This window comes from Balaenoptera acutorostrata, chromosome 1, assembly GCF_949987535.1.
Source record: "Balaenoptera acutorostrata chromosome 1, mBalAcu1.1, whole genome shotgun sequence".
Classification (NCBI taxonomy): Eukaryota; Metazoa; Chordata; class Mammalia; order Artiodactyla; family Balaenopteridae; genus Balaenoptera; species Balaenoptera acutorostrata.
In genome coordinates this window covers 18,397,903-18,413,070 of record NC_080064.1, presented here as the reverse complement: position 1 = coordinate 18,413,070, position 15,168 = coordinate 18,397,903, and the positions used below count along the sequence as shown (strand labels likewise).

The 15,168-nt window shown below is 38.6% G+C and overlaps 1 protein-coding gene across 4 annotated transcripts in view; it reads left to right on the top strand.

The window, feature by feature from the left end:
• The first annotated feature begins 726 nt into the window (after positions 1-726).
• Positions 727-15,168, top strand: part of HNRNPR (heterogeneous nuclear ribonucleoprotein R) — a 33,912-nt gene continuing 19,470 nt past the window's right edge. For 2 of the 4 annotated variants that reach the window (XM_057548610.1, XM_057548595.1), the window contains exons 1-5: positions 731-882; positions 4,102-4,267; positions 6,516-6,634; positions 7,187-7,294; positions 9,447-9,560. In XM_057548610.1, the coding sequence (XP_057404593.1) occupies positions 4,111-4,267; positions 6,516-6,634; positions 7,187-7,294; positions 9,447-9,560 (498 nt within the window). In that variant the 5' untranslated portion in view covers positions 731-882; positions 4,102-4,110. Of the gene's footprint in view, positions 883-4,098; positions 4,268-6,515; positions 6,635-7,186; positions 7,295-9,446; positions 9,561-15,168 lie in introns of all 4 variants that reach the window. The other 2 variants (XM_057548603.1, XM_057548613.1) reach the window with 2 other exon arrangements.

The window sequence follows — 15,168 nt, the reverse complement described above, 5'->3', positions numbered from 1 at the left end:
GCCCTATCTACCTTGTGAATATTCATTAGCTCCAAACCCCGTGAAGAAAGGTCTCTGCTCTGTCATTTGTAGGTAACATTGCTCTTGAGAAACGCCCACTTCAGCGATTTCCCTCACATTCTGAGCTGCTCCCAACGATGTGTGGAAGGGAGCCCGGGAGTCAGCTTTCCGAGCGTTCCAAGGGACGACTTTCTACACGAAGAAATTCTCCAACAAAACAGACGAGCCAAATCCTTAAACCGCGTTCTAACTAGAGCCCAAAAGACGACCTAGAGGGAGGCCGGACCGCGTGGCGGTGGGCGTGTCTGGGGCGAACGCCGGCGGCGGCGGCTCCCGGGGGGATTACCGGCGCTGTGGCGCCAGCCAAGGGGCGGGAGGGCCTCGGCCGAACAAGCCGGTGCGGACGGTAGGGGGCGGGGCTCCGGAGGCGGCCTACTTTTTCGGCCTCGCGCCGGCGGCAGACGAAGAGGGAGGAGCCTCGGCACCCTGGGACTGGAACACCGTAGCCTCGCCTCCACCCGAGGCTTCGCCACAGACCCCTTTGTGTTCCTGCCCCCGCCCCGGAGGCGCCCCAGCCGGCGGCGCTGAGTTCCCTCATTGGCTCAGCCGACGGCTTCATCGATTGGCTCCCAAGTCGTTCGGCGTGGTGCGCCTCTTCTCGCTACTATTGGTCGTCTGAGCTGCTCCTCAGGCCGCCGCGCGCGGTGATTGCCCGGCCGCTCGGAGTCCCTGGAAGCAGTTCCGGGAAACCCCGCGTGCTGCCGGGATCGCGTCTCTATCCATGAGGGGGGGAGGGGGTGGCGCGCGCGCCATTTCTAGTCGTTTTCAAAGCGCCTCGCGCTGATTCTCACGGGCCCGGCCTCCGGCCCCAGCTCTGCCCCGGTGAGTCTCGCGCCGGCCCGCGGGGGGAGGGGCCGGGAGCCCCGATCCGACCCTACTGGGCCCGGCCGGGGCACGGCGCCTTGTCCCCAGTTTCGTTTTCGCTCCGAGGCCCCGGGGTGGGGGTGGGGATGGGCTGGTGGTGGCTTCAGCCTCGTCCGGCCGCTCAGTTGAGGGCCTGGCCCAGCCGAGGCGCCTCCTCGCCTTCGCTCATCCTCCCCCCGCCCCTCCAACCCCCGGCCCGCGGTCCGGCCGGCCCGGCGCCCTCCGCGCAGGCTGCCGGTCCGGGCGCGCTTTTCCCGCCTCCGCCCGCTGCTCCACGCGGCCAGGCCGGGCCGGCGGCCTGGGGCGCCCGCGGCCCCCTTGCCTCTCCCCGCCGGAGCCGTCTCGCTCCCGTCTCATCCGGCCTAGCCACGAGTGGGATGTGTTGATGATCCGGACCGGCACGGGGAGGGGGTGGGCAGAGGGCGGGATGCAAACCCCGGGTGACCTGAGCCGGGAGAAAACTTTTGTGTGAAGCAGAGGCCAAAAGGCTGGTTTGTGTAGGAAGCCTCCCTCCCCTCCCCCATTCTGCATGCTGCGAGTCGAGATTTGAAGGAAAAAATGACTACTAGAGGCCATGAAACTTAGCCTTCGAGCGGCGCCTGAGATACCTAATTCTAAGACTGTCATAGGCGCACGAAGTTGGAAAGGCGATTCTTTTTTTTCTGCGGTAGAAACCGTAATTGCCAAAATTTAAAACTTGAAGCCACGGGGCTCTTGAAGGGTTCAGTCCTTTCACACTACCTGTTTCAGATTTTTGCTGTCCTCCGGAGGCTGAATTTATGTCTCATGAGTCAGTTGTAGGTTAAGGGCTTGACACTCCTAAGCCATGAGATAACCATTAGTCTTCATTGCGTTGGTTCTTTTAAAGCCGGTCTCTTAAATGTGAAGAATTTTCACGAGATGTTCAGAAAAAATCAGAGAGGGGCTAGTGTCAGACTTCCCAAATCTCCCAGCAGCCCTTATTTAAATTTCTACTTTTCGCAAAAAAGTTTAGATCAAATGACTTAAGTCACATTAGTGTATTTGCTGCATCCAGAAATATGGTTTGGCTGTGTGGCATCATATTGAATACACACAAGAGTTTTAAATGGTCTCATATGACATGAAAGTCTTTTTTTAAATGAGCACATTGTATTTGGCTTGAAGAGAGCTTGTTCCTTGATCCGAAAGGTTTTATTTTCTGGACTCTAATAGTTGTACTTTTTTGTTGTTGTTAAAGTTTACAGACTTTTTTTGGTAAATTTCAAACAATTTCAGAATCAACTTGTAGAGAGCCTTTGCAATGAATGGTAGTCATAAATATTTCTGTCTTGTGCTTAATATGCAACTTGTCTTTTTGCTTTACACATACTTAAAAAAAATACCACCTTAACAGATCTTCGTTGAACTTTTCTGTTAAAAATTTGCTTTCTTTCCGTGACTAATAGTATTCCAAGGTGCAATACTGCAAGGGTCTTGTGATACGGAGAACTTTTGAGTTCTGATGATCTTATGGTCGTATTTGGGGGTGGGGGAGCATGGAAAACTCTATGTTCACAAAGATGTTTTGGACTTTAGGATGCATCTTTATAGAAGTAGGTTGTATTAATCAGTAAACTGTTCATCTTACACTATAAGTAGTTTCTTGATGAAAAGTGCCAGTTTTGAATGTTTTTGTTTTTGCAAGTTCATCAGAATTTGAGGCTTGCCTTGAGAAACGTTTATCCACCCAGCGATTAACCACGGAGTCTGCGTCTGTATAGACATTAGAGGGTTACTAAGTCTTAATAATGTTTTGTAATCATAAGAAGTCATGATATTGTTTATCCCATTTTCAAAGTAACCCTTTCTGCATTTTCCTCTCTTCCTACGCTGTATTACCTCCTTCTCGGTCTTCTTCCCTTTTTCATTAACTTCAGCTAAATATCGGTGGACTTTGAAATGAAGTTGTTTTAAGTCGGAAAACTGTACCTGGTGCATTTGCACAGTGTTTTGATAAGCAGTCTGGAGGTGTGGTTATCTTACGTATGGGTTTTAGTGCTTTTTAGGAAACTTGTATTTTCTTTATAGCTGACTAGGTATCTTGAGTTTCATCAAGAAAAGTAGGCTTTTCCTTGAAATCCACCTTCATGTCCTTTATTTCAGTATTCGTTGCAATGTCTTTATTCTGGTGCTTATTATCTTCATCACATTATAATTTCACCACAGACAAATGCACTTTAACTTTAATTCCGTCTTTTGAAGAGGTAGTATAGAGACTGGCCTTGTATGGTTTTATTATTTAATCTCTCTCTTCGGGGAGTTGATCCATTTCAGCATTACATACAGGTTGAACACCCAAAATGATTTGGGTAGGTTAATCTGAGACATCTGACCTAAGTTTATCCTAATTAGGTAATGTTTGTTGAAACTATTTGGAAGGAATTAGTTATCCGTTCTAAAATATGTTTTTTAGGTTTATTTTACTGATATGAAAAATTCAGTATACACTCATGATTTTTTTTTTTAAGAAGCAACCTTAACTATAGCCCACTTTTTATTTTATGTGGACTTAAAACAATCATTTAGCTTTTAAACCTGGTCATTTTTTCTTTTAAATCTGTGAATGGGAATAGCAAATTAATTTTAGAACAAAAATTAATGTCAAGTTGTGTTTTTTGTTTTGTTTTAAGTGAGGTGGAGAAAACCCAAATCACCAGAATGTTGAACTAGAGACAGCAGGGCATTTATTTCACACCTATCTTGGATTTGAAGCAGAGCTAGGAAAATTTGAAAGTCCTTGAACCTTAAGTTGTCTGTGGGTGTTCATTCTGTTTTTAAACCAAACTTTTTAAAACTGTGTAAGAATTGAGAGCTTGAGGGGCTTTTTAGGATTTTGTGGTGATTTGTTGATAAGCTCGTCAGGACACAACAGCTGCTTTTGTTAATCAGTGATTCTACCTTAAGTAAATTCAAGGCTTTATTTAACCTAGTGTACATGAAGTTCCTTAAATAACACTTCCATGTACATTTTCCATGGTTTTACAGAATTATTATGCAAATTTAGGTCAGATACATCAGAAAAGGCATCATAAAATAATATTTTGATAGAAGTTATTAGCAGCATGTATACAAATTAGTTTAGATAAATCATGCATTGTCCTACAAACTAGTTATTTCTGGCTTAATGTAATATAGCTCCTGAATTTTTTCCAGCAGCATAATAAAATGGCTAATCAGGTGAATGGTAATGCGGTACAGTTAAAAGAAGAGGAAGAACCAATGGATACTTCCAGTGTAACTCACACAGAACACTACAAGACACTGATAGAGGCAGGCCTCCCACAGAAGGTGGCAGAAAGACTTGATGAAATATTTCAGACAGGTATAATATACATTTCTTGTTTCTGACTGGTTATGAAAGTGAGGGCAAACCACTTTGAATTTTATAGACTTTTTTTAAGGTTAAATATTATTGTTTCTGATCTATATAGAGCTGAATGTTACTTTCCCTTCATTGAGGGCATATTGGGTTTGACTTTGATATTCTTATTTCATTATTTCCAAGCCTTCTTAGTGTTGAATATGCAGTCTTAGTTGTTTCAGAACAGTACATCAATTTGTCTTAGATTTACCATCAATTAATATATATGTTTCAGCATATCAAATTTTACATTTTTTCTTAATCTAAATCAGTCATCATTTTGCTTTTACTTTTCTACTTTAGCTTCTTAAAGTGATTGTTAAAACAGCTTAGGTCTGATTAGGTGGCATAATAAGAGGACTAGTTAGAGTGTATTGTCTGAAATGATAATAAATGTCAGACTCCTTGAGAGTTTGTGGCCTGTCTAGTTTCTAACAGACAGAAATCCCCAACTCTCAGTAATTTGGAAGTGTTTGGTTTGTAACAGCTGCTTTTTTTTTTTCTTTCTTTCTTTTTTTTTTTTAAATCTAGGAGTCCCATGCTTAAGTGCTTAAGGAAATTTGAACATTTTAATATGGTGGTTGTAAGTGGTTTGAAGTTCTAAAGAGGGAGAGAAATATATCCCCTTAGGAAGTGTTGTTCATAAATAAATGTGTCCTCCCCCTTTGGGACCATAGATGGAAACTTTCTTCCTCTGTGTTTTGTGTGCCTATCCAGATTCTGGGAGAGAGAATTGAACTGTCTCACAAATGTGTCTTAAGTACCGTAGTAACAAATTTCTGGGGTTTTTTTGTCCTTAAAACATTTTTTTTTTTTAATCTGAGAAGCTCAAGATAATTTTAGACATTAAAATGACTTCTCAAAATGACTCCTGGGTGATGGTCCCATTTGAAAATCAGTCCTCAGGAACTTTCTGTGACATTCTGCCATAGAGAATTGGCAGTGATTTGCTTCGAGATACTCTCTTGTAGAGTGTTCTGTTACTAGTAAGAGGCCGATGGTTTGGGTGTAGGGTTGGATTGACAGAACGGACTGATGGGTATCCTGAGTTGTGGCTTTAGGTGGTGATATGGAATATTCAAGTAAGGAAACTCCAATTATTTAGGCATGCTCATTTTGAGCTCTTAAATCATGGCAACATTTTTTTAAAAGTAACTTCGCAAGTGACAGTATATATTATGGAGTAAAGTTCTTTTTGGCTTTACCAAAATGGAGTCACTTTTGATGTTAGTTCATATGGATTTGGGGGTTTTAATCTGCCAAATATTTCCATTTTACTTTGGATCAATTCTGAAATATATTGAGAAATATAAAATTTAACAAACTTAAGAAATTATACTTAAACTTAGTAAATGTTCTGTGTGCAGTTAAATATACTGTATATATATAGAATGCAGTGCATATATTTTCTGTATAGTTTGCTCGTTAAGTCCACAGTAAAGTCCTTTTAATGCCATTTGCAAAAATTGTCATTGTTGACAGTGTTGTGAATGCCACAGCATCTTTTAAAATCTCATTGTGACACTTCTGAAGAACAAAAAAATGCCTTAAAATATGACTTTCAGAATTGATTAATCAAGCTGCACTGGCATTTATAGAAAAGTTTAAAATTATGCCTTTCCACATTCTGACTGCAGCAAAATAGATGTTCAGATAAACAGATGAATTTCATTTTATCTTAGGTGTTAAGGAGGGAAAACCTGTGACACTTTTTGGAGAGTGGAAAGAATTATTTAGTAAAAGAGGTTCTCTCTTATTTTTTCCCCCACTTCTTGTGTGGTTAGCAATAACTCCAACAGTGCATGTAATTTGAAGGTTGCTCCTTGGGAAATACAGTGTGTTCTTATCACCCTAACATAACTTGTTATATTAATGCTTAATCTGTAGTACAGTGTGTACATCAGATTTAAGTTCCGGAACTTAAACGTTTTGGGGAGTGGGAAATGGGGTTAGGATTTTTTTGGTTTTTTGGGGGATATGGGGATTGAAATTTATGTTTACAAGTGTTGACATTTTATCTTTTGTTTTCATACTTGTACTCTTGACCTTTCTGTATAGTATTTGTATAGCTGCCTATATGCATATAGTTAAATGAAAATTTAGTTAGTGATAGTATTGAATATAACAATTCTTGATTAAACACTGATAACACAGTTTAGATTTTCCCCTTTGTTGCAATAATGTTACCCCTTTTCAATTTAATTTTTAGGATTGGTAGCTTATGTCGATCTTGATGAAAGAGCCATTGATGCTCTCAGGGAATTTAATGAAGAAGGAGCTCTGTCTGTACTACAGCAGTTCAAGGAAAGTGACTTATCACATGTTCAGGTAAGGTCATTATTCAGAAATGTCTTTGAACAACTAATGATCTGAAATTATTTTACTGTTACTTTTTTTCCTGTGGAGGAGTGGTATTTTTGTTTCTGACTACCTCTGCTTCTTTTAAAAAATTAGCTTAAAGAAAAAAAGATCCACATGGTAGAGAGTTTTCAGAAACACAAGCATAAAGTAAAAGTCCCTCACTCCTTTGTAATATTTTTGAATTATGTGATCCTGTTTTATTATCTTGGAGGGAAATAATGTTGGTGGGAGGAATAGATTCAGGATACCTGGCAAAATAGCCCAGATACATTTAAATATCAACCAATGGAAGACTGTTTTGCCAGTGTAGCAGGTAAGCTCCCTAGAGGTCTTGTGTGTCTTAACTGCTGTCTGCTCCAGTTTGGCATGTAACAACCACTCTGCAAATATTTGTTGAGTGAATAAATGAGTAAATATTTTGTTAAAATTCTGGTCTTCTGAAATTTAAAGTTAATTATGTATTTGACCCTTCCTCAATTCCTGGTGATTCTTTTTCATTGAATTACTTGGCTGTTCTAGAACAAAAGTGCATTTTTATGTGGAGTTATGAAGACCTACAGGCAAAGGGAGAAACAGGGGAGCAAGGTGCAAGAGTCTACAAAGGGACCCGATGAAGCAAAGATCAAGGTAAAACTTGACTTGGATAGTTGTAATGAAATTAAATTTAATTATGAGATCAAATGCTTCTTTTCATGTTTCCTAGAAACAGCTTTTATTGCACGTAAAAAAAAAAAGAAAAAGAAAAACTAATGTTTGGAAATGAGATAATTTAGGGAAAATTAAGTAAGAAGAATTTTGGGGGCAGACATTTAATTATATGTTTGGTGAAAATTCCTAAACATACTCTCCCTTATTCCTTGTTCTTTTGGCTATGAGTGACATATTTATTGATACTTCCAATAATAGTTTTTTAGATTGATTCAATCATGTCTCTTCAGTTTCTTTCCAAGTATTTTGTGTCTTTTCTCTTGCTGAAGAGGTGTTTTAATAACTGCTTTCCTCCTTCTCAGTTTTTATTTACTTCAGTTTCTTTGTTTGTAAACTGGGAACAGTAATAGTACCTACCTCATGAAGTGTGAAGGTTAAAGGAATTAAGATAGGTAAAGTGCTTAGAGTAATGCCTGGAATGTAGCGAGAACAGTGTAACTATGAGCCATTATTATTATTACTATTATTATTTAGATAAACTAAAAGGTGAATATAGGGCTTTTAGTAAAAGAATTAAATGGATATTGATGTTTTGCTGCAGTGATGGACTTTTGGGTTTGAAATAGTTAATTTATTTAATGTTGAAGTTTGTACAATTCTATGTTTTAGACAAGAAATATAACATAGTTTTTATCATGTAACTAGCTTATATAAAGCTCCTTTGTACCTTTTTTCCCTCATCTGTAAAATGGCACAATCCCATTCTTATATCTTTTAACTAATAGATGAAAACTCTATTTGCTGTAATGGTTGTTTTTTAAAAAACTTATTGCTGTTCATTGGATAGATCTGTATTATTTCCCTAAAGCTGGCTATTTGCTCTTGAGAAGGTGCATATTATATATGTAATATGTGTATATTACATATTATACAAGTAATGTATAATATGTAATATGTTTCGTGTGTATTCTATATTACGTGTATTTCTGTGGTTAAAATAGTCAAAGGTAGAAGAATGGAGAATCTAAGGTAACTGGAATCCCGGGGTTCCTCCAGAGATATTTTTGAAAACTATTGAACTTGGTGATGTCTGAAGTCTCTTGCTGCTCTGACATGCTGTGATTTTAAAAACCTGAAGTGTAAAATTCTCCTTTCTAGGTAGATTCCATTTCTTTTTTTCCATGTGTCTTTGTTCTGTAGGCCTTTCATATGAACACAAACCCTTAAGGGCAAGGACATTATCTTCTTTTCTATGATTCCTCTTAATACCTAATATAATGTTGTGAGGAAGGTTGGAAATCAGGAAACATAGTTTGTTTTTTGAAACCTGAGAGTATATTCATTTGGTAATTGCCAGATGTTTTGAGTCTGTGCTGTATGAGAAATGGTCTGGTTTTTATGGAGCTTATGGTATAGTAGGAGTACAAAACAACAGGATTAAACAAAATAAAGGTTAAATTATTTGAGTACAGTAGAAAGAGTAGGACGATGTGAGAAATAGTAAATTAGAGAAGCTGCATAAAAGAGCTAGGACTTGATTTTTTTAAGGATAGAGAACTTTTTTTTTGTTAGTTGTATTATGAATTTATTATTGTCAGTATGATATGGACACTCAAATCACTTTGATATCCTTTAATGCCAGCATCCTCACTGGAATTAATACAGCCTTTCCATAATGTTCTTTAAAGGGGATAGAGAACATTTCATTTGAAAAGAGTCACTGGATGTAAGTATGCTACGTAAAGGGAGCAAATAAGGAAAAAATCTAATTGACATAGAGGGGGTGCAAAATGAGGAATACTGTGGTACATAAGTATGAATAGGTAGCCTGGGGTCAGCTTATGTCAAAGTTTTAGTAATCCTTTCCCCTTTTTTCTGTTCTCATAACAAAAAAGTGATGTGTGCTTGGAGACTTAACTTGCCTGCAACTCCTTCCATTAAGTGTATGGAAAGGAGAAGTAAAAGTCAACACGTGTGAGAGGAACCAGTGTGAACTTTGTGATTTTTTTCCCCTAACTAAAATACATAACCTAAGATGTTAGGGAACCTTTTGGAAAAGATTTATATTTTGATTTGTGTGTGTATGATATTTAATATTCAACTATAAATAATTATGTATAATTATCTTTAGGCCTTGCTTGAGAGGACTGGTTATACCCTGGATGTAACCACAGGACAGAGGAAGTATGGTGGTCCTCCACCAGACAGTGTGTACTCTGGCATGCAACCTGGAATTGGAACAGAAGTAAGTGTTCTTCAGCTGTTCGCTAAAATCTTTCCAGTTTGTAAATAATTCTGCCTATTGTATGATGGAAAAAATTGATTTTTTTCAAAGAGTAGCTATTATTATTTTTTTGGATATCCATCTGTATTTTGCTGCCATCATAAGTAGGGATAATCATGTGACTGGTAGATACCCAGACACTTTGTAAAGGAATGTAGAGTTTTTGGAACTGGCTACTAAAACTATGCAACTAACAACAAACCATTTCAGGTCCTTGGGGTGAGGTTATTAAGGAGAAACAATTGCTTTATTCTGTTTTTGTTTTATGTCAGTAATTTTGAATGGTGCTTGTCCTCCCTCCTTGACCCTCCCCTTCATCACATAGAAGATACTCAGTGTTTACAGAAAGATTTATTGAAGGGAGTGGGTTGCACAAGGGAAGGATGTAGAATCAGATAAAAGGTTGAGCACATTGGTCTATACTTGAACAAAGAAGGAATACGTCCTCCATCTGTGTTTTCATGAAGGTCTCTTCATATACCTTTGTGCTAGCCTATTCTCATCCTTTAAATGGAAAAAACTGTGTGCCAAAAGGTAAGCCCTGTTATTGCACGGACCTTTTCTGTTTGGTGTCTATTTAGTACCTAGCATAATGCCGGGAGTATAGTAGGCACATAGTATTTGACAAATAATTGGTTATGGTTTTTTTCTTTGAGTACTGTAATCCTGACTTCGTAACTTAAAATTTAAACTAGGTTAAATGATAATCTTACAGGATTTTCTTTAAAACAAAGTGATGGCGGTAGCTTCCTTAGGTGATGATGTCAGTTAAAATATTTAGGTGGTATTGTTATGTATCTCCTACTTATATTAGAATTCTAAGAAATCTTAAAACTTTACTCAAACGTTGTCAATGGCACCCTTCTAAAAGCTGAAACTTAACTTTTCAGGTAGCCAAAAGCAAAGATTATTATTTCTGGTTTGTGAATAGATAAATAAAGACATCACCATTTAACATAACACTTTAGATGTATATCAGAGCTAATTCTAATTATGTTCTCTGTATGTAGAATGTTCTCTGTATGTAAATGTTTACAGTTACTGGTCTTTGTTCCCTGAACTTCTGTTATATGTTATTACAGTTAATGTTCTGTTTCTTGATATTTAACATTATTAAAAGGGCTCTAAGCATTTTTGGTTTTTTTGATACCTGTATCAGCTACATATGTTTGTTTTGAGTCTCAAAAAACTGCTGTAAATTACTTAATGCTATATAATTATTGATAGAGTTGGGATTGGGACTCTAAACCATCTACATTCCTTACAGGAGCAAGTGTCATTGAAACAATATACAAGTGAATGATATCTTTAGCCTTTCACTCACTTTTGTCCTCTCATTAATCCCCCTCCACCATCCTTTATCTTTAATGTTCTATTTATGTTGTGAACCCTTTAAAATCTACATTTATATTTTATTTTCAAACAATATGGAAATATAGTTCAGCTTTCTTACAGGGACTGCTACACCATATGTATTTTTTTCTAATGGTTTTAAATTTTGTTCCTGGCATCAGGATTTTTTTTTCCCTTACCTTAAGCCCTCATATAAAATGAATAAAAATGGAATTGATGCTTTGCCTTTTTTCTTGTTCTTGAGGCAGCTTGAAACACCTCCAAGAGGAGAATACATTTTGAAAAAGTTATCTGTAGTATACCATGTGATATCCTTATCAATTATTGCTACATTTTCTTAGTTTTGTTTCTTTGACTAATTATAAAATCCTTAGGAGTAAAAATTGCTTGTATCATATGGTTCTGTTCTTCACAATGTCGAATATAGCCTGGTGTAAAATTAGTTGGTTGTATCTATCTCATAATTATAGAAATAAACTTTTTTTATTAGATTGGTTTCATTAATGAGCTCTTTAATGGAAACTTGTTTTATCTTTGCTTTATGTAGATAAGGAAGGAGTTTGCTAGTACTTTAAGATTTCACTGGAAGTATTTGAACAATTTAATAGAGTAAACTTTTGAGTATCCAGTTAGAAACAAATAGTATGCTAATTGTAAAATATGTATACATTCTCTTATATTGTACTCCCTCTTTAGCAGAAAGATGCGTTTTTCTGTATGTTAGATATCATTACATACAGCAGATATGGTTGCAGCAAAAATCCCTATATGAGATCACCAGCCTAAGCCACTCTTGTCAAGCAGTTTGTTGCAATAAGAGTGCAGTGTAAAAGTTTGGATTTCTCCCTTAAATTTAGATTTCATGAGATTTGGCCTATATGTTTTGAAAATTAAAGTTTTTAACATACTGGGTTGATGATAGGTTTAGTACATAATTGGTTTTAATTGGTGTCATATTGATGCTCTAAGGTTTGGGTTTTTGTTCTTCTATGGTTCATTACAGTTACTAAAAATTATTATTAGCTCTTTCTTTTAATGTTTTATTTTATTTATTTATTTATTTTTATTTTTGGCTGCGTCGGGTCTTCGTTGCGGCACTCGGGCTCTTCGTTGCAGTGTGCGGGCTTCTCTCTAGGTGTGGCATGTGGGTTTTCTGTTCCTAGTTGTGGTGCGCGGGCTCCAGAACATGTGGACTCTGTAGTTTGCGGCACTTGGGCTGTCTAGTTGAGGCGCGCGGGCTTAGTTGCTCCACAGCATGTGAGATCTTAGTTTCCCGACCAGGTATCGAACCCACATCCCCTGCATCGGAAGGCGGATTCTTTTTTTTTTTTTTTAATTTATTTATTTATTTTTGGCTGTGTTGGGTCTTCGTTTCTGTGTGAGGGCTTTCTCTAGTTGCGGCAAGCGGGGTCCACTCTTCATCGCGGTGCGCGGGCCTCTCACTGTCGTGGCCTCTCCTGTTGCGGAGCACAGGCTCCAGACGCGCAGGCTCAGTAGTTGTGGCTCACGGGCCTAGTTGCTCCACGGCATGTGGGATCTTCCCAGACCAGGGCTTGAACCCGTGTCCCCTGCATTGGCAGGCAGATTCTTAACCACTGCTGAAGGCGGATTCTTAACCACTGGACCACCAGGGAAGTCCCCCAAAATTATTATTAGCTCTTGACTGAGGAAGTTGAAATTAGGGTCAGTGCATGAGACAGACATTATTAAAATTAAGCTATGAGAAGACTACGAGGTTTTATCTTTGGATAAAAGCTACTGTAAAGAGCTTCCCTGGTGGTGCATTGGTTAAGAATCTGCCTGCCAGTGCAGGGGACACGGGTTCAAGCCCTGGTCCGGGAAGATTCCACATGCCGTGGAGCAACTCCAGAGCCCAAGAGCCACAACTACTGAAGCCCGCGTGCCTAGAGCCCGTGTTCCGCAACAAGAGAAGCCACCACAGTAAGCCCGCGCACTGCAACGAAGAATAGCCCCTGCTCACCACAACTAAAGAAAGCCCAAGCACAGCAACGAAGACCCAATGCAGCCATAAATAAATAAATAAATGAAAATCTACTGTAAATTAACCCTATAAGTGAGTACTCATTAATGGACATAGTTGCTAAGCACTGACCTTGAGATGAGAAATACACAAGAATGATAAGTATCAATTTTGAAATGCGTTTTTTTTTTTAGTGTGCCTTGGCTCTCAGACTTAGTCTGGTTAGTGTCTTTGTATCCTTTTTTTTTCCTTTTTCTTCCAGTTTTATTGAGAAACACTTCACATACAGCACTATATAAATTAAGGTGTACAGCATAATGGTTTCACTTACATACGTCATGAAATGATGACCACACTAAGTTTAGTGGGCGTCCATCATCTCATAAAATTAAAGAAATAGAAAAAAATGATTTTTCCTTGTGATGAGAACTCTTAGGATTTACCCTTTTAGCAACTTTCTTATATAACATACAGCCGTGCTAATTATATTATGTTGTACATTACATCCCTAGTACTTATAACTGGAAGTTTGTACCTTTTGACTACCTTCATCTAGTTCATCCTCTCCTCAACCCTGCCTCTGGTAACCACAGATTAATCTCTTTTTCTATGAGTTTGTTTGTTTGTTTTTGAAGTACAGTTGACTTTCAACACTATGTTAGTTCCAGGTGCACAACACAGTAATATTGATAAATATATTGATATTTCTGTAGTTTCAAAATGATTACCATGGTAAGTCTAGTTACCATGTGTCACAGTATCTTTGTATTCTTCAGCTGGTATTGTAAAACTGTTTTAATTTGTTTCCATTGACAAATGTAATCTCTGTGGATATCACGTCTATGTAATAAACTCTTGTTTAAAGAGCATAGCACTGATGATCTGTGGAGGAATTCAAAGGAAATGGTAGATTGGGATCTAACTCTTTGGTGTATTAGCTAGTTGAAGTGTTAAAGAACCAGTGTATTTAACAGACCTGTGAGTATATGACTTTGTAGCATCTGACTTGAATTACATATAAAGAAAAGCTGCTTTGTTTGCAAAATAGCGAATAGGAGCTGGATAATGGAACAACCCTAGTAGATAATCAAAAGACACTGTTGAGGGACTTCTCTGGTGGTCCAGTGATAAAGAATCCACCTTCCAATGCAGGGGACGCGGGTTCGATCCCTTTTGGGGGAACTAAGATCCCACATGCAGTGGGGCAACTAAGCCCGCACGCCTCAGCTAGAGAGCCCGAGTTGCCGCAAACTACAGAGTCCACGCACCCTGGAGCCCGCGTGCCACAGCAAAGAGCCCGTGCCGCAACGAAAGATCCCGTACCCCTCAACGAAGACCCCCCCCCGCGTGCTACAACTAGGACCCTATGCAGCCCCCCGCCCCCCAAAAAAAGACACTGTTGAGCTGTCTGGTTACTTCTGTTGATTCCTTCCAGAGTCTCAGAGGGCTTCCTCTATTACTGTTGAAGTAATGAGTGGATAGATAATAGACAGCCAAAACTTTCAAAGCCTTAATGCCTAGTGAGTAAAGGAAGAACTGTTGTGAGGGTATTCACTAGATTCTGTTGGTCCTGGAGGGGGAGGATTAACCTGCACATGATTGAGTGGTTACTCTGAACAGCTCATATGGAGCCAGAATGGCTCAACAAGTTAATAAAAGGAAAACATTTATGTTACATTTTAGTTAATTAAAAATTGAGCTTAAAAACTTTAAAAAGAGTGATCTTAGTTTTTGAATACTATTTATTTTCAGCCTTTTTAAGTTCTTTTAATGTCCTAAGTTAAATTGATCTTGAAATGAGACCATCTCCTATTTCTCAAACGAATCAGTATTTTTGGCATGTTTCTTCGTGGACCCCAGTGATTATAATATTGGGCACTTTGTTAACCATAGGTTTGTGGATGTTTCTTTTATTTATTTATATTTTTAATTTTAATTTTTTGTTTTGTTTTGGCTGTGCCACGGGGCATGTGGGATCTTAGTTCCCCGACGAGGGATCAAACCCATGCCCCCTGCAGTAAACGCATGGAGTCCTAACCACTGAACCACCAGGGGATTCCCTGATGTTTCTTTTAAAATAGAACAGTATTCTTATGGAAAAGCTATAAGTTGGACTTCTAACATTCAAATGATAATTTAGAGTATGAGGAGCTTGCTGTTATGAATTCTTTCTGTAAGGTAATCATTAAATTGCTTTTCCTGAAAATACAGATTTTTTTCATTTTAGGTATGCTT